The sequence below is a fragment of the Lycium barbarum genome, chromosome 8 (genome assembly GCF_019175385.1).
Source record: "Lycium barbarum isolate Lr01 chromosome 8, ASM1917538v2, whole genome shotgun sequence".
NCBI classification, from domain to species: domain Eukaryota; kingdom Viridiplantae; phylum Streptophyta; class Magnoliopsida; order Solanales; family Solanaceae; genus Lycium; species Lycium barbarum.
In genome coordinates this window covers 124,474,443-124,497,276 of record NC_083344.1, presented here as the reverse complement: position 1 = coordinate 124,497,276, position 22,834 = coordinate 124,474,443, and the positions used below count along the sequence as shown (strand labels likewise).

At 33.0% G+C, this 22,834-nt stretch overlaps 2 protein-coding genes across 5 annotated transcripts; both read left to right on the top strand.

The window, feature by feature from the left end:
• The first annotated feature begins 945 nt into the window (after nucleotides 1–945).
• Nucleotides 946–11,074, top strand: LOC132607134 (E3 ubiquitin-protein ligase RZFP34-like). 2 transcript variants are annotated; one of them, XM_060320973.1, is made up of 14 exons: nucleotides 946–1,112; nucleotides 1,214–1,320; nucleotides 1,447–1,519; nucleotides 1,635–1,694; nucleotides 2,688–2,720; nucleotides 2,815–2,892; nucleotides 2,976–3,019; nucleotides 3,415–3,455; nucleotides 3,575–3,657; nucleotides 3,743–3,792; nucleotides 10,073–10,114; nucleotides 10,240–10,309; nucleotides 10,391–10,432; nucleotides 10,518–11,074. In XM_060320973.1, the coding sequence occupies exons 2-14, from the start codon at nucleotides 1,235–1,237 to the stop codon at nucleotides 10,668–10,670; spliced, it is 855 nt and encodes a 284-aa protein (XP_060176956.1). In that variant the 5' UTR covers nucleotides 946–1,112; nucleotides 1,214–1,234; the 3' UTR covers nucleotides 10,671–11,074. The 2 variants fall into 2 exon arrangements, with proteins under 2 accessions (XP_060176956.1, XP_060176954.1); XM_060320971.1 differs by having other exon boundaries at nucleotides 1,432–1,519.
• A 5,879-nt stretch (nucleotides 11,075–16,953) lies between these two features.
• On the top strand, nucleotides 16,954–21,988 carry LOC132607133 (E3 ubiquitin-protein ligase RZFP34-like). 3 transcript variants are annotated; one of them, XM_060320969.1, is made up of 13 exons: nucleotides 16,954–17,156; nucleotides 17,245–17,355; nucleotides 17,466–17,553; nucleotides 17,677–17,736; nucleotides 19,293–19,325; nucleotides 19,420–19,497; nucleotides 19,581–19,624; nucleotides 20,000–20,040; nucleotides 20,162–20,244; nucleotides 20,327–20,418; nucleotides 20,544–20,613; nucleotides 20,695–20,756; nucleotides 20,846–21,988. In XM_060320969.1, the coding sequence occupies exons 2-13, from the start codon at nucleotides 17,270–17,272 to the stop codon at nucleotides 20,973–20,975; spliced, it is 867 nt and encodes a 288-aa protein (XP_060176952.1). In that variant the 5' UTR covers nucleotides 16,954–17,156; nucleotides 17,245–17,269; the 3' UTR covers nucleotides 20,976–21,988. The 3 variants fall into 3 exon arrangements, with proteins under 3 accessions (XP_060176952.1, XP_060176953.1, XP_060176951.1); XM_060320968.1 differs by having other exon boundaries at nucleotides 16,972–17,156; nucleotides 20,695–20,736; nucleotides 20,823–21,988; XM_060320970.1 differs by lacking the exon at nucleotides 20,695–20,756 and having other exon boundaries at nucleotides 16,961–17,156; nucleotides 20,823–21,988.
• Nucleotides 21,989–22,834: the final 846 nt, after the last annotated feature.

The window sequence follows — 22,834 nt, the reverse complement described above, 5'->3', positions numbered from 1 at the left end:
GTTAAATATTACTTATTCTGGTTTCTGTTGACTATATTTCAGATATATTTTTCATATATTTTGACTATATTTAGAAAAATTTCAGAAAAAAAAAAAGTTGCAGTGAAAACATTGTTACATCAATTATGAACTCAATTATGACTATATTTTGGCTATATTTTAATTGTATTTTTTATTATTATGTTCAATATTACTTATTCTGATTTCTGTTGACTATATTTCAGATATATTTTTCATACATTTTGACTATATTTTTTAAAATTTCAGAAAAATAAAAAAAATAAAAAAGTTGTAGTGAAAACGTTGTTACCTCAATTATGAACTCAACTTGAATTCGATATTTTAACAGATGACTTCATATATATATTCGTCGTTTAAAACGAACTCTGCTCACTGGTTTAATATTATTATTTTTCAAAGTTTTTTGATGAACTGGTTTTTGAACCTTTTTTTTTTTGGTTAAAAATATGAATGTACTTTTTGAATTCAATTTTTTTTTTTAATTTGTTAGCTGTTTGAATGAGATATGAAATCAGATATGGAATGGGAGGATATTTGCGTGAATCAGGGAACATTAAAAACTGATTTTAATTTAAATTGGAATAGATTTTGTTTCCATAAATATAGCACTTTTAGTTTTCTCAGCGTGTGTATTTCCGTTATAGTTATCCTATATTTAAGTCGACGCATTTACTAGCTAAATATAGGTCCTCTAGCTACGAATTGTAAATGTAGAATATGTAGTTATAAATTGTTAGAAGGAGCTAAAAGGTAACTGTTTGTGAAAATTTTACATAAGTTAAGCCAAACAAATTCAATTAATTTTTTGAACTTATTTTAAGCATAAAATAAAATAACTTTAAGCTGGCCAGCTAAACAATAAAAAAAAACTGAAAACAGCTTATAGCCAACTTATAAGTCAATGCAAACGGGCTCTTTGTTTCTTGTGGACTGAATGGAATAGTGAAACTAAGGGGGCGGCGATTTCTTAATTTTTATCACAAACTTTCATTAGTTTCTTCTTGTTATTATCAACAAAGAACCTACTCAAGATTAGCATAATCGTCCTTTCAATCCATTAATGTTCACAAATCTTTTAATCTATTAAAAGGGTCTGATTTTAACCAAGTTCACCACTTTCTTGATGTGTTTTTTTTTTTTTCCAACAACGAGTTGATTTGCATATTCTTTTTTTTTTTATGACGAATTTCAGGGAAATTTTGAGTGAAAAAAAATGGAAACAGGTTTGCATGAACAGGAATTTTCTCATTCTCTGGTCGGTGATGAATCTAAGACAGAAATGGGTTCTGGGGATTACGGGTACTTTTTTTTTTTCTCTAAACATGCTTCATTATTTTAGTTTATGTGAATAATTCGTTTATTTTTTTTTTCTTATTATTTTGTTCAAGTTTTCTTTTAATTCATGTTTAGATGCTCGCATTATAGAAGGAGATGCAAAATTATAGCACCTTGTTGTGATGAGATCTTTGATTGCAGGCATTGTCACAATGAGTCAAAGGTGTCAACTTTTTGCTTTTCCAAAAAAAAAAAAAAAAAAACAATGTCTGTTTTTTTATTTTATTTTATTTTATCGTATTTGGTAATCAGCAATTTTGTTTTTTCAAATTGAGCAGAATTCTTTAGAAGTTGATCCACTAAAACGACACGATGTTCCTCGCCATGATATAAAAAGGGTTAGTTTTTCATGTCCTATAAAGATTCAATTTTAATAGAGGTGAATGTTCTGTTCATTGTATAACTGTTTCCTTTTTCTTTATATTATTATTTTTGGTTGAAATATAGGAAGAACATGGTGATTTCTACTACGAGGATTGTTGATTCTCATGCTTATGGAACTAATATCTTTAACCTGCTGAATTTCTCATATTTGTTTAGTTGTGTATCAATAAGTGCTAGTTTTCTTATGCGGATACACTTTATAATTTGTTGCAAATTGAAGTGTGTGACCATCTCAACGAAAAGCTTAAGTTGTCGGATAGGACACACTTTTATTTACTCAATTTTCGGGCTTGATTCTTATCACGGGAACCTCTACTTGCTTTGATACTAAGTTGAAGTATGTGACCATCTCAACTAAAAGCTTAATGTGTCAGAGAGAACACACGTCTATTTACAATTAATATCTTTAGTCTGCTGAATATCTCATATTTGTATGTTTAGTTGCGTATTATTAAGTGATGCTTTCTGTGGCGGAGAAACTATTTAATTTGTTGCAAGATGATTATCTTATGTAAGTTGCGTAGTGGGGATCTAACAGCTCAGTTGGTTGACTACCTAAACTTTCATCTTGTTGGTGAGGGTTCGAATCCCACGTTGTAATCCCCTCCCCCATTTTCCCTTCCCCTACCCCCTATGTAATAAATAAAATAAAAAAATGTCAGTTGCGTATTATTGAGTGCTACTTTCTGAGGCGGAGAAACTATTTAAATTGTCGCCATATGATTATCTTATGCAAATAGGGTGTACCAACTATTTTTTCTATTTGTTTAGTCTCTTTATTGCATTCCTATAAAATTATGTTTACCCTTGTCGTTTACGTTCTGCCATTTTGGTTGAATTTGATTTTATTGTGAGAATGAATGAATGCTTTTTGTTTAGATTTCTTGTTTGTCGTCATTCCTAATTTGTTGATTATTTCAACGTATTAAATTCCAAATGTTTTTCAGGTCATTTGCTCATTATGTAACACAGAACAAGATGTGAGTTTCCTTTCAAGTTAATAACTCATTCAAGTTGTATAACGTTTGTCGAAACGTCGTTACAACTGGCTTTTTACCCGTGATTGTCCTTTAGGTTCAACAAACATGCAGTCATTGTGGGGTTTGTATGGGGAAGTACTATTGCTCAAAATGCAACTTCTTTGATGACAATGTAAGTTTCTGAAGATCATTCTACTGAAATATTCTTGGTTCACTGTATGTATAATTCTTACTCTCGATAATTTCTATTTTTAGGTTTCCAAGGATCAATACCACTGTGATAAATGTGGAATATGCAGGTTAGAGTTACTAATATTGGTCCTCATTTTTCAGTTCTTTGGTGCATTTTCCTAATTTTCTCACTATAAGAACTCAAAGTCCACAACATCCGAGACATTAGCCTGGTCCGTAACATTTCGACATAAATCTCTTCTTAGTAGCTTTAAGTTAGAATTGCCAAAACATATTTGGTTTATTAGCCATATGTTCTTCATCTCATTCACTAAATTTTTCTTTTTGGCGGCTGATCATGGATAATATTTGAGTGCAAAAGATTCAATGTTACTACTTAGTACTTACTCTGGTCATCTTAGTACTTACTCTGGTCATCGTCCATCTTTTACCTTTCAAGTGTGCTTATATCGTGTCTAATATTTTCTTTTTTCATTTACCTTCTCAAATTACTAAACTGCAGAACTGGTGGCAAAAATAATTCGTTTCACTGCAACAGATGCGGTGAGTGAGATGCTTTGCTTATAAATGAAATCTTATTCTGCAACAAAAGCTCAATTAGTTTTAGTTTAATTGATTAGGTACAGAATATCTGTTAATCTTTTTCTTTTTTCTTCTTTTAGAGTGCTGCTATTTGAATCTGATGAAGGAATCACATATATGTGTAGAGAGAGCAATGCACCATAATTGCGCTGTTTGCTTCGAGGCAAGTGCTAAGTTTGAGAAAAAAGAAATAATTTAAGAAGATATTTAAATGGAAATATCCTGATTTTTGGTATCGTTTCTTGCAGTATGTTTTTGACACGACGAAAAGCATTACTGTCTTGCCTTGCGGTCACACTGATGAGTCGTGAAATTACGCGATATTCGACGCTAATTCCTTAAGCTTTTGTTACTCCTTAAGCACTTTTGTTGTTACTTTTTGTGTTTTTATGTTGTTTTGTAGGAAAAGATGCCCGGAGAGCATAACGGAGCAAAACAGACCAAAATAGAGCAAAATAGAGCAAAACAAGCCAAGTAGCTGAAATGAGTGATCGGAAGAAACCAAGTGAAAAGAAAGTCAAAAAGAGGCCAAACTGGACCATTTTGCAAAACTGGACAGTTTTGCAAAAACGGGACAGATTTGCAAAACTGTCAAAAGTGGACAGTTTTGCAAAAACGGGCAGAATTGCAAAAACAGAAATATGGGGGCAGATTTTGACATTTTTTTGGACTTGGAAAAATTGGGGGGAGCTACAAAAGAGAGGCTAGGGCAAAACATTTTCCATCTTTGGTCATTTTGCAAGTTTTGGAGGCTAGGGTTTTCACCTACACCATTGGAGGAGAAGATTGGAGCACTTTAATGAGATAATTCTTAAACCTTTCTTCAATTCCTTGTTTTGTATTGAATATTTTAGTGTGTAGTATTTCATTTCTAGACTTGAATCTTGTTTATGAAAATATTCTTGATTAAAGTTTGGATTGAAACTCTTGTTTTGCTTATGTATTGAATGATTCTTATTGCTATTGAAGTGGGTCTTTGTTGATTTAATTAATCTCGTTCTTGAATGTTTCCAAAGGGATTAGCTAACCCTAGGACTCACCCATTTACTTAGATTGTGCTTGGAAGAGAAAATCTAGGTTGGGAAAGATTAATTAACAAGAATTTGGGTCATTAAACTCATCTAATAACTTGAGCTCGGAAGAGGATAGTTACTTGAGGTTAAATTGATTGTGCCCAATATCACACTCTAAGGCTTGAAAAAGCTTAGAGTGAAATTCATTGATTTGGTTGGAAGACTTTCAATGAGATTTTAGATATCATTATCTATTGACACAAACCCGCTCTTAGTTGTAAAATCATAAAATACGTTGGATAGTTACTTGAGTGTAATCTCCTATTATCCATGCTTGTGGCCATTGATCATTTTACTCGCTTTCTATGTTAGTTTACATTTCCGCATTAGTTATAATTTTCTCAAACAAAAACCAAAATATTATCTATCGTTTGGCTTTAGCGTAGTTGGTGAAAGTTCCTTACTTTCTTAATCGCCTAGCACATTGTTCCCTGTGGGATCGACCCCGACTCATAGTTGGGTAAATATATTGCATACGACCGTGTACACTTTCTCTTTGAGGAGTGTATTTGGACGTTATCAAAAATGGCGCCGCTGCCGGGGAACAATTTGGCGTATTTGAGTTAGTTTGGGATTTAAGCTAACTTGCTTTGGTTCAAACTTTCATTGCTTTATTAAAAAAAAAAAAAAAAAAAAAAAAACAATGGCATCATATAATGAAAATTGGTCGGATGGTAGTTATGCATACTTTGATGACCCTTGTCTTTATTGTGGAGGACCACACTCATGGCAAAATTGTTTGAATTCTCCCGGGGGCGGATTGTGCGCACAATCCCAAACCTATGAGTGGAGTATATGTGATAGGTGTGGTGGTCAAAATGGTCATTGGGATAATTGTGATTATTTGTCCTTCCCTTCCCCGAACCCCCACTATGACTATTCTAGTTTTGATTTTGATGATAGTAGGGATATGGAAATGGAAGAAGCCTCAAATGCTCAAAATGAGAAGATAATGCTCATGTTGGAGACCATCCTTGAAAAAGTTGAAAAACAGGACTTAGCGGTTAAGGACTTGAGGCAACCACTTGATGACTTGAGGCAAGCAATTAATTGCAATGACAAAGCTATTCACATCTTGGAGAATCAAATGAAATCATTGGTTCATACTCATAATGCTCAACAACTTGAGGGTGTTGAAAGTAGGCAAGAAAGTGGCCAAAACATGAATGTCTCCAAGGGTGGATTTTTACAAGCTTTGAATGACTCTCACAATGAAGAAAATCTTGACAAAATGGAAATTTTGAGCCAAGATTGGCTAATGAATCAAGCTCAACAACTTGAAGCCTATGGAAATCACCGTGAAGGCATTTCATGGATGATGGAAGAATTTCTAAAAGTACATGTTGAGCAAAGTCAAGAATTGGAGCTACTTGAAATTGATATCCGGAAATTGGAGGCCGAATTGAATGCAAAGATTGAAGCATGTAATGCTCAATATCAAAGGGCCATGGATTATAATTTTGAGTTGGTTTCCAATGTAGAAGAGGTCAAGATTGATTTTGATGAGCTAATGGCGAATTGCCAACCTACCAACCCAAAAATAGTGAATGATGCCGAAGTTGAAGAAATGATACTAGAGTTGCATAAAAGAGTTCATAAAATGGTTTTTGAAGACTCTAGTTCATTTTTGGGTGAGGATGTCAAAATTCATGCAAATTTGGAATTTGAGCGCGTTGGACCTCATTCCAACCATTTTTCAACATTATGCTTGGTTAGTGAAATGGAAGTTGAACTAACCGAGCCTATGGAGAATTTTGGAGATGAAGATCAAAGCGTTTTCATTTTGAAGTTTGCTATGCCAAGAAAACAAAATGACATGCCTCACTTACGGGCCAAGAAGTGCAAAATGCGACACTCGAGAGTTGGCCTCCTCGTTTTTCTGCCACCGCCCCATGAGCGTCATCATGATCTTGATTCAAAGTTGGGGCGCAAATTCATATCTTCCAAATGGAAGGAAAAGTGGTAAAGGTAACCGTCGTGCCGCGACGTTAAATCAAGCACTTGGTGGGAGGTAACCCATCGTTTTAAAAGTTTTTAATCGTTTTTGAAATTTTATTTTTTAGAATAGTTTAGTTTATGGTTTTTGACTAATCTGCAAAGTTTCAGAACTTTTGGAGTTATTTTGAGCATATCGGATACCCGGACAGCCCCCAAAACCAGTAAAAGCTGCAAAAAAATATTTTCTGGTGTCACAACATGCGATTCGCATGTCATACATGCGAATCGCATGTTGCGTCGCATGTGGTGACAGACACTAAAAAAAAAAAAAAAAAAAAAAACTTTTTTTTTCTGGTGACATCACATGCGACTCGCATGTCATACATGCGAATCACATGTGGGGTCGCATGTCATGCCAGTAAAAAAAAAAAAAAAAAAAAATTTTTTTTTTTTTTTCTTCCTTTTCTATTTTTATGTTTTGTTTCGATTATGTGCAGCGAGGACACTGCAATGTTTATAGTTGGGGGTGGCACGTGGTAGCGCATTATATTTTGAAATTTGTTCAAAATTTCTAAAAATTTTGTTCTTTTGACATGTTGTGGATTAGTCACTCTTATTATTTTATCTTCTTTCTTAGCTTCTTTCATTAGTCTTGTAAGTTTAGGTGTAGGTTCTCCTTTGAGGAAAAATGTGAAAACTCTTGGCTTGTTTGGTACTAATAGAGTTAGTCTCTTGCATGTGAAATTGAAATGTGAATACCTCTCCAAATTGTTGTGAAAGTTAAAAAGCAAGGTGCATAGGAAAGAATGATCTTTGTGACAACTTTTTGGCTCATTTTGTGACTCTCTACCTACTAGTGTATTGACTTTGGATTATGAGATATTGAACTAGTTGTTCTTGCTTGGGAAGTGAAATTGATCCATCTTGACTAGTTCATATGCCATGTGTGTGAGTGTTTGTTGAATAAATCTTGTGTTTACTTTTATCATCTAGAACTTGCCCGGTTAGTCGTTCAATGCTAATTTTGATTATGTTGGTTGGAGAGATGACCTTGGGCTATCTTTGTGAAAAAGCCTCTTTAGCCTTTCTAGCCTACCATTGCATAAATAATATCACTAGTAATCCCATTTGAGCTTATGACCTTTTCTTTGATTGCCACATTACAAGCCTTTACCATGTTTGATGAAAAGTCTCTCTTTTGAACCTTTCCCTCCTTGAACATGAAATTGTGAATTTGAGGCCAAACGCCTAAGTTGGGGGTGTTAGTGTTGCTTGAGAGCGGTGAAGGTTGGTGTTGTGAAAAAGTCAAAAGAAAGGAAGAAAATTTGAAAAATACAAAAAGGTTGCAAACTTTTTGTGCAAAAAAATGTATCTTTAAAAAAAAAAAAAAAAAAAATTTGCAGGTGGCATGACCTGCGACTCGCATTTCAGACATGCGATTCGCATGTGGGGTCGCAGGTCGTGCCAGTGTGTAAAAAAAAAAAAAAAAAAAAAAAAATTTTTTTTTTCTTTTTCTCTGTTTTGTTTTGATTATGTGCAGTGAGGACACTGCAATATTTATAGTTGGGGGTGGAATGTGCTAGCACATTATATTTTGAAACTTTATAAAGGAAGTGTGAATAATTGGGGAAACTGGTATGCAAAGGAAGGAGTGATATTTCGAAATGAAGAGGAAAGTGGACATAAAGTATGTGTAGTGTTCAAGGAGGGCGTAGTCACTTGTATCCCAAATACTTATCCTACCCTTCTCTAAGCCTACATTACAAGCTTAAAAAGCGCCTATGTGATCTCCAACCGAATGTTCTTGAGTTAGTGATAAACGAAAATAAGGGCAAGCTTATGGTGTGATATTTGTTAGCACTAGAACTTCTTTGTTGAGTGTGAGCGACTTTTGTGTATTTGTCCCTTGTGTCGTTGCTGTGAATATTGTGATTTTGGGACTTTCTTTCTTGTGAGGGCATATGGATTACGATAGAGTGGTGATGTTAAAAAATTTCAAGTTGAGTCAATTGAGCATATCTAACAAACTAGTGGTTTTGAGTCACTTATTGAGACTTGAGTGTTGTTGCTTGATTATTTTAAATCTCTAATGCATTCTTGAAATTGTATTTTGAAACGAGGGAGTTATTTCGTTGAAGCTTCACATGCTTGTAGCCTAATTATTGGTACCAACCAAAGTCATGTTTTTGTGCTTAAAATGGATCCTCATTGGGATTTTTGTTTTAGTTTGCTTGAGGACAAGCAAAGACTTTAAGTTGGGGGTGTTGATGAGTCGTGAAATTACGCGATATTCGACGCTAATTCCTTAAGCTTTTGTTACTCCTTAAGCACTTTTGTTGTTACTTTTTGTGTTTTTATGTTGTTTTGTAGGAAAAGATGCCCGGAGAGCATAACGGAGCAAAACAGACCAAAATAGAGCAAAATAGAGCAAAACAAGCCAAGTAGCTGAAATGAGTGATCGGAAGAAACCAAGTGAAAAGAAAGTCAAAAAGAGGCCAAACTGGACCATTTTGCAAAACTGGACAGTTTTGCAAAAACGGGACAGATTTGCAAAACTGTCAAAAGTGGACAGTTTTGCAAAAACGGGCAGAATTGCAAAAACAGAAATATGGGGGCAGATTTTGACATTTTTTTGGACTTGGAAAAATTGGGGGGAGCTACAAAAGAGAGGCTAGGGCAAAACATTTTCCATCTTTGGTCATTTTGCAAGTTTTGGAGGCTAGGGTTTTCACCTACACCATTGGAGGAGAAGATTGGAGCACTTTAATGAGATAATTCTTAAACCTTTCTTCAATTCCTTGTTTTGTATTGAATATTTTAGTGTGTAGTATTTCATTTCTAGACTTGAATCTTGTTTATGAAAATATTCTTGATTAAAGTTTGGATTGAAACTCTTGTTTTGCTTATGTATTGAATGATTCTTATTGCTATTGAAGTGGGTCTTTGTTGATTTAATTAATCTCGTTCTTGAATGTTTCCAAAGGGATTAGCTAACCCTAGGACTCACCCATTTACTTAGATTGTGCTTGGAAGAGAAAATCTAGGTTGGGAAAGATTAATTAACAAGAATTTGGGTCATTAAACTCATCTAATAACTTGAGCTCGGAAGAGGATAGTTACTTGAGGTTAAATTGATTGTGCCCAATATCACACTCTAAGGCTTGGAAAAGCTTAGAGTGAAATTCATTGATTTGGTTGGAAGACTTTCAATGAGATTTTAGATATCATTATCTATTGACACAAACCCGCTCTTAGTTGTAAAATCATAAAATACGTTGGATAGTTACTTGAGTGTAATCTCCTATTATCCATGCTTGTGGCCATTGATCATTTTACTCGCTTTCTATGTTAGTTTACATTTCCGCATTAGTTATAATTTTCTCAAACAAAAACCAAAATATTATCTATCGTTTGGCTTTAGCGTAGTTGGTGAAAGTTCCTTACTTTCTTAATCGCCTAGCACATTGTTCCCTGTGGGATCGACCCCGACTCATAGTTGGGTAAATATATTGCATACGACCGTGTACACTTTCTCTTTGAGGAGTGTATTTGGACGTTATCACACACCATGCATCTGGGATGTGTGATGCAGATGGAACAGCATTCCCAGTAAGCTTTCATTTATTAATGTTTTTATGTTTCACGTACTTCGAAGGAAACTGATTCTTACCCCCCACCTCACAGCCTTCTCCTTATTTGGTAACGTTCTCTTTCATTTTAACGTGCGAATGCAGGTATTCTTGTCCTGTTTGCTCAAGATCATATTACGATATGTCTCGTGTTTGGGAAAAACTAGACCAGGAGGTATGCATATGACAACCTGAATAGAATTGTTTTCAAATATTTTCTTCACACTGATTAACTTCATCTATGTTCTAATTCTAGGTTGCATCAACACCTATGCTTGAAATGTATCAAAACAAGATGGTAAAGAAAGTCATGTCTGCCTTTTTGATTTTACACAAGTACGATAGTCTTATTTTACATGTGAATATCCATGACAATTATTCAGGTTTGGATCCTTTGCAATGACTGTGGGAAAACATCGGAGGTTATTTTCCATGTCGTTGCACTTAAGTGCCCTAGCTGTAAATCTTACAACACTAGGCAGACAAGAGGAGGCCCCAGTTCATACTCATCTGGAGTTGAAGAAATGGTTAGATGAGGTTTAAGGTTCTTAATTGAGACCTATGAGCCAATCGCATTTGTTTTCACGTTGCTGTTGTCAAATGTCAACCATCAATCACTGCAACGGGAAGGATTAACAAGGCAGCTGCAGGACGATATTTTCAGCCACAGAGGGTTCAGAACATCGATCCGTTCCTTTATTTTCAAGTAATCTTTTCTGCATTTGCGAAAAGTTTACTTAATCTGATCCGTAGATTGTAATGTAAGTCTCGGAGCATTGTAATGTAAGTCTCGGAGCATGCTGTCTCGATATGATATTAGCTGCTTTTTATTCCTAACAACAACTCCAGAAAGCTTTTCTGGTGATCAACCTTGTTATCTGGTCCTAGTTTTATGAAAGCATATGTGACAGGTATTGCTTGAGGAAATACTGGAGACCTAACTTGAGGAAAGCATAGTGTTAGCTGCGGACTTTGTGGATCTTTTGGCTTTATCCAGTGCAACAACGATAACTATGCCTCAGCCCCGAATAAGTTGGAAAATTGAATTGTCATTCTTTTTTGGACATACTAAAATAAAATGTTTCAACCATAATGAGACAAAGGAAGTACTTCAAACTGTATAATTAAAATGTCACTAAGAATATAGGGCTGAGAAATTGACAAATATAGTCCCTTAATTATTTTTTTTTTGAAATAGGTTCAAAATGATCTCTTAAATATACTCATGAGCAGTTTTGAGCCTCTAAGTTTGTTAATGTGAACATTTTTGGTCACTTCAAATGTTTTGTAGTTGCGATTTTGAAATTTGACGAGACGTTCCTAATTTTTTTGGTTAAGTTTTCTTCTTGTCACAACTATTATAACTCTAACAAGCAAAATTTGTTAATCATTTAATGGAGACAAAAAGTTCTTTAACTTTTATCAAATATAAAAGAGTAGAATTGCTCAGTGATATATTTAAATGATGATTAAAATCTACTCTTAAATATAATAGACCAGTTTGTCATTTTTCTTTTATAAGGTTCAATGAAAAAGTAATTAAATTAAGCAAAAGAAGTTAATCCTATTTCAATTTGTTTATCTTACTTTTCTTTTAGTCCGTTTTAAGAAGAATATCTCTTTCTATTGATATAAGCATAAGTGTTTTGATGATTGACAAAACAAATGAATAAAGATAGTAAACCAACTTTAGAGACTGTTGAGATAAAGCGAATGAGAATGAATTAGACATAGAAAAATGATAGACAAAGCTACTGAGTGGGTGAATCAGGTCTGGGAACATGATCTACTCAAGAGAATTGCAGAGAAACAAAACACATGAACACACGAACTTGGTCTGCAAACGTGTTCCAACACAGAGACAAATGCAATGAAAAGATCAGAGACATATACAAGAGTGAATGAACCAGGTTTGTGGGTGAATAAGTCAAAGACTGCAGCAGGACAAAGATGAATGAAACAGGTTTATGGAGATGTTCCATCTCAGACAGTGACAAGATTCAGAAGTGAAAGAAACGAGTGCTTGAACTAGGTCCAAGAACATGTTCCAGCTCACAGTCCTACTGCGAGCAGGATTTATGTTTTATGATAAGGACTTGGTGGACAAGTTTGCAGGATTTCGTGCCATATTTATCAAGATACTTCAGACTTTTGCAAGGACACTGAAGCCGCATTGAAAAGAGAGAATCCTAAGTCAACTCAATCTCTAAATCTAGTTATGGGCCTTACCTAGTAGTGATTGAGTTCAGCTGACTTGAGGCAAACCTAGAGCTACAAATATTCAAGTCATGCCATGAAGAAAATTTGCACATTCACAAAGAGAGAAATCAGAATGTTGAGTGAATACAATCAATGTCATATTAAGTGTTCTGATTCCAGAAGTGCTGGCTAATACAACAAAGAAGATTGAAGAAATTGTTCATAGAGTTTCTGTGTTACAGTTCTTGAGTCTAGATTTGTGAATTTGGATTGTTTATCGAGTTGTATCTTTATCCGCTTTCATAGAAGCATAAATTATACGTACAAACAATTAGTCAAATTTAACTTCAAGTTGGGATAACTCGGAGTGGGCTCAACATTTTGGGGAGATTGTTGAGCTAGGAATGAGAGTTTAGTTCCTAGGTTACAGACTATGTAATTTGAATTTGCACAGACTCACAGTTGTAGTGGAGTTTGAAAAAAATCCTACAGATGTGTAGGTCGTGATTTTTTCACCCTTGTGAGTCGGATGGTTTCCACGTAAAATTGTTGTGTTCTTTACTTTCATGTTTGCTATTATTCTGCATACGCTAGTGTGGAACAGGTAAAGTAACGTGTTTTATCCCAGAGGCGAAAATATGGTATTGCTTAGGATAGAAAGTAGGTTGTGCGTCACAACACTTTCCTTTTCTGACAACTCTTTAGTTCCAACTTTTCGTATGACATGTTTAAGATCATAAGTTAAAGGATATGTTGATACAATTTACATTTCTTTAATTTTAAGATTTAAAAAATAAGTGTTACAAACTCCTTGTGTCCTACAATAAGTGTTATCCTAGCAAAAATCTTTTTGTCCCAGTGTCACTTTAGGAATTCAAAACAGATTAGCAAGCGTTTAACGTAGCATTAAAGAAGTAGTCCTCTTTAATATTGGTCAATTTAAAAAAGAAATATCTAATAAATAGTGTAATTTAATAAACTTCACATTGTATTTATTAATTTCTTAAAGGACGTAATTTTTGCTTAAATAACACTTATTTTTGGACAGGAGAGTAATTCTTTCTTTATAACTATATAGAAACATGGGTTTAGACCCATGCTTCGTCGTCCGTCCATTAAAAAAAAAGTGTGGGCCCCATATTAACACCTACCAATATTAAAAAAATAAATAAAGAAAGTGGACCCCATATTAACAAAATCAAACAATATAAAAAAAAAAAAGTGAACCCCATATTAAAAAAATAAATAATGTAAAAAAAAAGTGCAGACTTTGTATTCGTAGCAAACACTAATATAATAAAGTTTTAGATACGGAGCACAAACTACAATGTTAGATTAATCATATTTTGATATATATATATGCATAAAAACAGTGCAAATTAATAATGTCAAAAAAAAAGTGCACCCCATATTAAAAAATCAAACAATATTCATGTAATTTCCAAAGTATCCCATTAAGTCAATAATGATGGATTTATTGCCACATGCGAATCAATCCATTAGTGGGAGCAAATGAAATTATTGTACAGCAAAAAACATGGACCCTATATTATTGTTTTTTTTTCAAAAGGTTAAGTAGTCAAACCATACAATTTTCTTTCTTTTTTTATATTAGCTTGAGATCTAATTTAGATATTGAGCTGTTGTATTTGCTATTCTGCCATGTCATAAATTTGTTATGTTTACTAAAATAAATATACTTAAAATAGTTATATTTTAAAATAAGATAGAATTTAATTACTTTTTTATTTTTATTCTTACTCTAATAAATGTGAAAAGAGATTAATATCGTAAAAAAAAAAAATATCAAATGGAGATTAGGCCCCATATTAACCCCAACCAATATTTAAAAAAAAAAAAAAAAAAGTGGAACCCACCATCTCCAAACTCAAGGAAAAAAAAAGTGGACCCCATATTAACAAAATCAAGTAATATTAAAAAAAAAAAAAGTGAACCCCATATTAAAAAAATAAATAATGTCAAAAAAAAGTGCAGACTTTGTATTCGTAGCAAACACTAATCTAATAAAGTTTTAGATACGGAGCACAAACTACAATGTTATATTAATTGTGTTTTGAACATAGTATATATATATATATATATATATATATATATATATATATATATATATATATATATATATATATATGCATAAAAACAATGCAAACTAATAATGTCCAAAAAAAAATAAAAAATGCACCCCATATTAAAAAATCAAACAATATTCATGTAATTTCCAAAGTATCTCATTAAGTCAATAATGATGAATTCATTGCCACATGCGTATCAATCCATTAGTAGGAGCAAATGAAATTATTGTACAACAAAAAATATGGACCCCATATTATTATTTTTCTTCAAAAGGTTAAGTAGTCAAACCATACAATTTTCTTTCTTTTTTTATATTAGCCTGAGATCTAATCTAGATATTGAACTGTTGTATTTGCTATTCTGCCATGTCATTTATTTGTTATGTTTACTAAAATAAATATACTTAAAATAATTATATTTTAAAATAAGATAGAATTTAATTACTTTTTTATTTTTATTCTTACTCTAATAAATGTGAAAAGAGATTAATATCGTAAAAAAAAACTATCAAATGGAGATCAAATAATGAAAGGTAAATTAGTCAAATTATAATTCTAATCGACGTTTTCTTAAAAAACCATGCAAAAGACAACATGACAAGTAAAATGAGCTAAACCGAGAATATTTACTAAAAATTAAAAAATAGTATTTCTTCATTTAAATAGAAAATCAATTTCTACTTTATTTCGTTTGAAACATGTAAAATTAATTTAATAATTTGAATTAGAATTATCCAAATCAAAATTTGATAAAAAATAATAAGCATTTTACACCTTTAAATTAATCGAATTAAAATTAAAAGTATCAACTGATGCTTAAATATTGCTATTATTTTTTCTCCAAGAGAGGAAAATATTTTTATTTTTTTAAACAAGTCTTCTCTTTTAAAAAATATTAATAAATTTTTATCGATTTTGTATTCGTAGCAAACACTAATATAATAAAGTTTTAGGTACGGAGCACAAATTATAATGTTATATTAATCGTATTATATATATATATATATATATATATATATATTATTATATATATATATATATATTATTACTATCTAAATATAATTACATACACATAAATACACTATAATCTAAAGTGTTGGGCTCGTGCCGCGGCCGTCTAGTCTCGATAAGAAGATGTTGAATTAGAGAAAAAAGCTTTGCGAGCTAGAAAGGACATAAGGGGGCGGCGCAAACAAAATTTCTCACGACATGGGTCCCCAATTCGCGTCAGATTAATTGACTGAATCTATCAGTTTTCTAATCCAATAAATTTGGCATATAGACAAGTATACTTCACTTATGGTAATGCAAGTGCTATGGAACCAAAGTACATTCCTTGCTGAGTTTATTGCCATTATATTTGGAGGTAGGTTTAAAATAACTTTTTAGATATATTAAATAGAGAAAATAAGACGATTAATTTTATTCGCCATCAAATATTTAATAAGCTCCGAATATTTAACGTGAACTATGGAAACTGGTTTTTAACTCCAATTCACATTTTGAGATGTTACAGTTCTTACTATTGCTATTACTTTATAGTTCATGGATAGTACAACATTTTTTTAAATTGCTTTTTTATTACGTAGGGGAAGGGGAAATGAGGTAGGGAATTATAACGTGGGGATTCAAACCCTCACCAATAAGGTGAAAGTTCAGGCAGTCAACCAACTGGGCTAATACTAAATCCCTACTAGTATAGCATTTTTAGGTGTTATTTCTAACTCTATTTTTCCCGTCTATTTCTTGTGGTTGATGTAATTTTTTGGGATTTAGTCTCATGATTTTCCTTATTTTTTGGATTAATTTTTTTTCTTTCACAATTCCTTTACATCTAACAGAATTTGTTAAATATTTAATAGATATAAAAGATGCTGACATTTGGAGTATCTAAAGGATTATTTTAAACATAAACCAAACATGAGATACTTCTATTGTCCAAATTTATCTGACACATTTTTCTTTTAGTTTGTACAGAAAAGAATGTCACATTTTTATATTTGAAAATAATTTAACTTTATGAGATTATTTACAGTCAGACAGATATCTAACGATCATTATGAATTACAAATTTTAAAAGTCGTCTAGCCTATTTGGCCAAGTTTTTAAAATAAAAAAACAGTTTGTATTTGATCAATTAATTTAAAGCACTTTTGAGCAGCAATTAGTGTTTAGCCAAGTCTTTAAAACGTATTTCTAAATGTATTTTTCTCAAAAGTGCTTTTGAACAAAAGTTATTTCTTTTCTTAGCTTATGCTGCTCTCAAAACAAACACTTATTTTAGGCTTGACTAGACAACTCATTTTTATAAAATAAGCAGTTATAGTAAAAAAATAAGTAATTTTAAGAAAAAATAAGCTTTACCAAACATAACTTCAATTCTATTCATTTTCTTTCTAAACTCTTAGTCAAATGATGCCACTAATTATAGTCAAATTATTATTATTATTATTATGGAAAGAAGGAAAGATGGTGTTTTGAACAACAGCACCCCGCAAACGCTGGCGTGTGGCCACGTCATGAGTTCAATCATTGTAGATTAGGACAGTTCCCTACTCCCATGTTTTCTGTGAAGTGAATAATCCAAAAGCTAAAACTATGGTGGTGGCATTGTAGGAATTATCAAATACTCCGTATTTCTTAATTTTTATCAGAAACTTTCACTAGTTTCTTCTTGTTATTATCGACAAAAACCCACTCAAGATTAGCAGAATCTTTTAATCTGTTAAAAGGGTCTGATTTTTATCCAAGTTTCTTGATGTGTGATTTTTTTTTTCCCAACAAAGAGCTGATTTATATATCTTTTCATTTTTATTTGTAGGGAAATTTTGAGTGGAAAAAAAAAAATGGAAACAGGTTCGCAAGACCAGGGATTTTCTCATTCTTTGCTGGATAATAAATCTATGACAGAAATGGGTTCTGGGGATTACGGGTATATATATATTTTTTTTGAATCATGATTGATTATTTTATTTTATCTGAGTTATTCGGGTTTGTGTTTTATTGTTTATGTTGTTAACTTTTTTTTTTTCTTCCGTTTAGATGCTCGCATTATAGAAGGAGATGCAAAATTAGAGCACCTTGTTGTGATGAGATCTTTGATTGCAGGCATTGCCACAATGACTCAAAGGTGTCAACTTTTTGCTTTTCCAACAACAAAAATAAAATAACAATGTCGGTTATTATTTTTTTTTTTTTAATTTTATCTTATTTGGTGATAAGCAATAATTTTTTCTTTTGTCAAATTGAGCAGAATTCTTTAGAAGTTGATCCACTAAAACGACACGATGTTCCTCGCCATGATATAAAAAGGGTTAGTTTCTATAAAGATTTCAATTTTTATAGAGGTGAAGGATCTGTTCTTTGTATGACTGTTTCCTTTTTTTTTTTTTTTTTTTTTTTGACTGAAATTGAAGAGGAACATGGTGATTTTCTACTATGAGGAGTGTTGATCTTCATATTAATGGGCTAATATCTTTTAGCCTGCTGAAGTTCTCATATTTGTTTGTTTAGTTGTGTATAAAGAAGTGCAACTTTAAGCTGTCAGGAGAGCATGTTGTTATTTACTTAATTATCAAGCCTGATTCTTTTTCAAGGCCAAGCACGCAAAAATTCTTTTCACTTAATGGGTGGGGGTGAGACAGACTCGAACCCAGGACTTCTACCCAGTACCAAGTGTAGCGCGTGATCATCTCGCCGAAAAGCTCAAGTTGTCCGAGAGAGAGAGCACACTGTTATTTACTTAATTATCTTTTCAATAGAACTAATATCTTTAGCCTGATGATTTCTCATATTTATTTGTTTAGTTGCGTATAAATAAGTGCTACGGAGTATGTTTTACGTGGAGAAACTATTTAATTTTGGCGCCAAATGATTACCTTATATAAAGAGTGTGTACCAACTACTTTTCCATTTGCTTAATCTCTTTATTGCATTCCTATGAAAGTACATTTCATCTTTGTCGTTTACCTCAAAAAATCTTTGTCGTTTAAGTTCCGTTTTGCCAATTTTGGTTGAATTTACTTTTATTGTGAGAATGAACAAATGCTTTTTGTTTAGATTTCTTGTTTGTCATCATTCCTAATTTGTCAGCTATTCCAACATATTAAACTCCATATGCGTTTCATCTTTGTTGTTTAAGTTCCGTTTTGCCAACTTTGGTTGAATTTACTTTTATTGTGAGAATGAACAAATGCTTTTTGTTTAGATTTCTTGTTTGTCGTCATTCCTAATTTGTTGGCTATTTCAACATATTAAACTCCATATACGTTTCATCTTTGTTGTTTAAGTTCCGTTTTGCCAATTTTGGTTGAATTTACTTTTATTGTGAGAATGAACAAATGCTTTTTGTTTAGATTTCTTGTTTGTCGTCATTCCTAATTTGTCGGCTATTTCAACGTATTAAACTCCCTATGCGTTTCATCTTTGTCGTTTAACTTCCGTTTTGCCAATTTTGATTGAATTTACTTTTATTGTGAGAATGAACAAATGCTTTTTGTTTAGATTTCTTGTTTGGCGTCATTCCTGATTTGTCGGCTATTTCAACGTATTAAACTCCATATTCGTTTTATCTTTGTCGTTTAAGTTTCTTTTTGCCAATTTTGGTTGAATTTACTTTTATTGTGAGAATGAACAAATGCTTTTTGTTTAGATTTCTTGTTTGTCGTCATTCCTAATTTGTCGGCTATTTCAACGTATTAAACTCAATATGCGTTTCATCTTTGTCGTTTAAGTTCCGTTTTGCCAATTTTGGTTGAATTTACTTTTATTGTGAGAATGAACAAATGCTTTTTGTTTAGATTTCTTGTTTGTCGTCATTCCTGATTTGTCGGCTATTTCAACGTATTAAACTCCATATGTGTTTCTCAGGTCATTTGCTCATTATGTAACACAGAACAAGATGTGAGTTTCCTTAAAAGTTAATAACTCATTCAAGTCATTAAACGTTTGTCGAAACGTCGTTACAACTGGCTTTTTACCCGTGATTGTCCTTTAGGTTCAACAAACGTGCATTCATTGTGGGGTTTGTATGGGGAAGTACTATTGCTCAAAATGCAACTTCTTTGATGACGATGTAAGTTTCTGAAGATCATTCTACTGAAATGTTCTTGGTTCACTGTATGTATGATTCTTACTCTCGATAATTTCTATTTTTAGGTTTCCAAGGATCAATACCACTGTGATAAATGTGGAATATGCAGGTTAGAGTTACTAATATTGCTCGTCATTTTTCAGTTCTTTGGTGCGTTTTCCTAATTTTCTAACTATAAGAACTCAAAGTCCACAACATCTGAGATATTAGCCTGGTCCGTAACATTTCGGCATAAATCTCTTCTTAGGAGGTTTAATTTAGAAATGCCAAAACATATTTGGTTTATTAGCCATATGTTCTTCATCTCATTCACTAAATTTTTCTTTTTGGCGGCTGATGATGGATAATATTTGAAGTGCAAAAGATTCAACTTAGGACTTAGTACTTACTTTGGTCATCGTCCATCTTTTACCTTTCAAGTGTGCTTATATTGTGTCTAATATTCTCTTTTTTCATTTTTCCTGCTCAAAATGCTAAACTGCAGAACTGGTGGCAACAATAATTTCTTTCACTGCAACAGATGCGGTGAGTGAGATGCTTTGCTTATAGATGAAATCTTATTCTGCAACAAAAGCTCATATTAGTTTTAGTTTAATTGATTAGTTACAGAACATCCGTTAATCTTTTTCTTTTTTTCTTCTTTTAGAGTGCTGCTATTCGAATCTGATGAAGGAATCACATATATGTGTAGAAAGAGCAATGCACCATAATTGTGCTGTTTGCTTCGAGGCAAGTGCTAAGTTTCACAAAAAAGAAATTTAAGAAGATATTGAAATGGAAATATCCTGATTTTTGGTATCGTTTCTTGCAGTATGTTTTTGACGCGACTAAAAGCATTACTGTCTTGCCTTGCGGTCACGCCATGCATCTGGAATGTGTGATGCAGATGCAACAGCATTCCCAGTAAGCTTTCATTTATTAATGTTTTTATGTTTTACTTACTTCAAAGGAAACTGATTCTTACCCCCCACCTCACAACCTTCTCCTTATTTGGTAACGTTCTCTTTCATTTTAACGTGCGAATGCAGGTATTCTTGTCCTGTTTGCTCAAAATCATATTGCGATATGTCTCGTGTCTGGGAAAAACTAGACCAGGAGGTACGCATATGACTACCTGAATAGAATTGTTTTCAAATATTTTCTTCACACTGGTTAACTTCATCTATATTCTAATTCTAGGTTGCATCAACACCTATGCTTGAAATGTATCAAAACAAGATGGTAAAAGAAAGTCATGTCTGCCTTTTTGATTTTACACAAGTACTATACTCTTATTTTACGTGTGAATGTCCATGACAATTATTCAGGTTTGGATCCTTTGCAATGACTGTGGGAAAACATCGGAGGTTATTTTCCATGTCGTTGCACTTAAGTGCCCTAGCTGTAAATCTTACAACACTAGGCAGACAAGAGGAGGCCCCAGTTCATACTCATCTGGAGTTGAAGAAATGGTTAGATGAGGTTTAAGGTTCTTAATTGAGACCTCGGAGCCAATCACATTCGTTTTCACGTTGCTGTTGTCAAATGTCAACCAGCAAATCGCTGCAACAACTTTCAAAGGCAACATTATTTGGGGTATTTTACCTTCATTTTCACCCAACCACCAAAGCATTTTATTGTCGGGAAGGATTAACTAGGCAGTTGCAGGATGTTGTTAGCAACCACAGGGGTTTCGGAGCATCCTTTCCTTTATTTTCAAGTAATATTTCTTCACATGTGAAAAGTTTACTTAATCTGATCCATAGATTGTAATGCAAGTCTCGGAGCATGCTGTCTCGATATGATATTAGCTGCTTTTTTTTCATTAACACCAGAAAGCTTTTCTGGTGAACCTTGTCATCTGGTCCTTGTGTTATGAAAGCATATGTGACAGATACTGCTAGAGGAAATACTGGAGACTTAACTGATTTAGCTGCAGACTTTGTGGATCTTTTGGCTTTACCCTGTTCGACAACAATAACGACGAATCAGTCCCAAACAAATGGGGAAAGTTGATGTGTATTGAAATGCTATACAATTGCTATGGGATGTGGAATGTTCTTTTGCTAGTGTTGCTCGTTAGGCTGGTAAAATTCACAAATAACTATTTTTCAACCCCTGCAGTTAAAATTAACCATTATCATGGACTCAAATTCGATAAGTGAAGCTCCAGGACATTATAATGGAGTTGCACCTTGGAATTTGGAACTCCACGACAATTATTTTTTTTCGAAGACAGGACCGAAAACTGTAATGTGATCTGTGAATGCTATTTGTACTCATTAGGATATTTGATTCTTTGGCCCAACAAGGCAACAACACTATGGGGCTAGGTTCGACTCTAGAAGTATAAAGAAGACCAACAGGTTGGGCTTGTTAGTGAGCTAGTCTAGGGAAAAAACTTCAGACATTTTTTTTCAAAAAAAAAAAGATTTCTTTTCTCTTTTTCATCCTAAATTACAAATTGTATTGCTCATGCATCTTTTGGGACACAGCGTTATTCTAATCACCTTCCCTGTCAATTGATAGAGTTCAAAAAAAAAAAAAAAACTGTGTTTATGACTTTATCGAATTTATTCTTTATTAAAATATCCGTCTGGCACATAGGAGTATTGTCTAATGGTCCACGAAGTGAGAGGAGCATCATGAAATCTCATATTCAAATTTCAGTCCATGACGGAGCTATCCATTTTTAGAGGGAGTCATTTGACATTCGAGCATCAGAAAATTATATTGAATAGTGTAGAAACTATACAATCTTGACTTGTTCCATTCATTCACCAAGAGAGAATATATATAGGATACAATCTTGAACCCTAGTGAAACAAGGAAACTAACAAATATATGGTAATTAGTGAAACAAGGAATACTAACTAATATATGGTAATTATCTCCCTACAAATATGCTACCAAATAAGATCAAATAATATAAAGATATTATATCGCAATACCCCCCTCAAGTTGGAGCATGAGAATAAAAAATGCCCAACTTGGAAAGTAAGAAGTCAAACTGAGTTTTGCCGAGAGCTTTGGTAAAAATGTCTGCCAATTGTGAAGATGTTAAAACGTGTGACAGAGAAATCAAACCTTCATTAATTGCATCACGAACAAAGTGACAATCTACCTCAATGTGCTTTGTTCGTTCATGGAAAATCGAATTTTTTGCGATGTGCAAAGCGGACTGACTATCACAAAACAATTTGATCGCCTTGGGATGTTGTATACCTAAACTCAACAACAGACCTCTCAGCCACTTCAACTCACAAGTGACCGCAGCCATGGACCTATATTCAGCCTCTGCAGAAGATCTAGAAATTGTGTGCTGCTTCTTTGTCTTCCA

What these genes read in the sequence shown, in the direction of transcription:
- LOC132607133 (XM_060320968.1), top strand. Translation starts at nt 17,270, where the DNA reads ATGGAAACAGGTTCGCAAGACCAGGGATTTTCTCATTCTTTGCTGGAT. An exon ending in GCAACTTCTTTGATGACGAT is followed by an intron (nt 19,498 to 19,580) that starts GTAAGTTTCTGA and finishes TTCTATTTTTAG; the next exon opens with GTTTCCAAGGATCAATACCA. An exon ending in GGGAAAAACTAGACCAGGAG is followed by an intron (nt 20,614 to 20,694) that starts GTACGCATATGA and finishes TTCTAATTCTAG; the next exon opens with GTTGCATCAACACCTATGCT.
- LOC132607134 (XM_060320971.1), top strand. Translation starts at nt 1,235, where the DNA reads ATGGAAACAGGTTTGCATGAACAGGAATTTTCTCATTCTCTGGTCGGT. An exon ending in CAGATGGAACAGCATTCCCA is followed by an intron (nt 10,115 to 10,239) that starts GTAAGCTTTCAT and finishes GTGCGAATGCAG; the next exon opens with GTATTCTTGTCCTGTTTGCT. An exon ending in GGGAAAAACTAGACCAGGAG is followed by an intron (nt 10,310 to 10,390) that starts GTATGCATATGA and finishes TTCTAATTCTAG; the next exon opens with GTTGCATCAACACCTATGCT.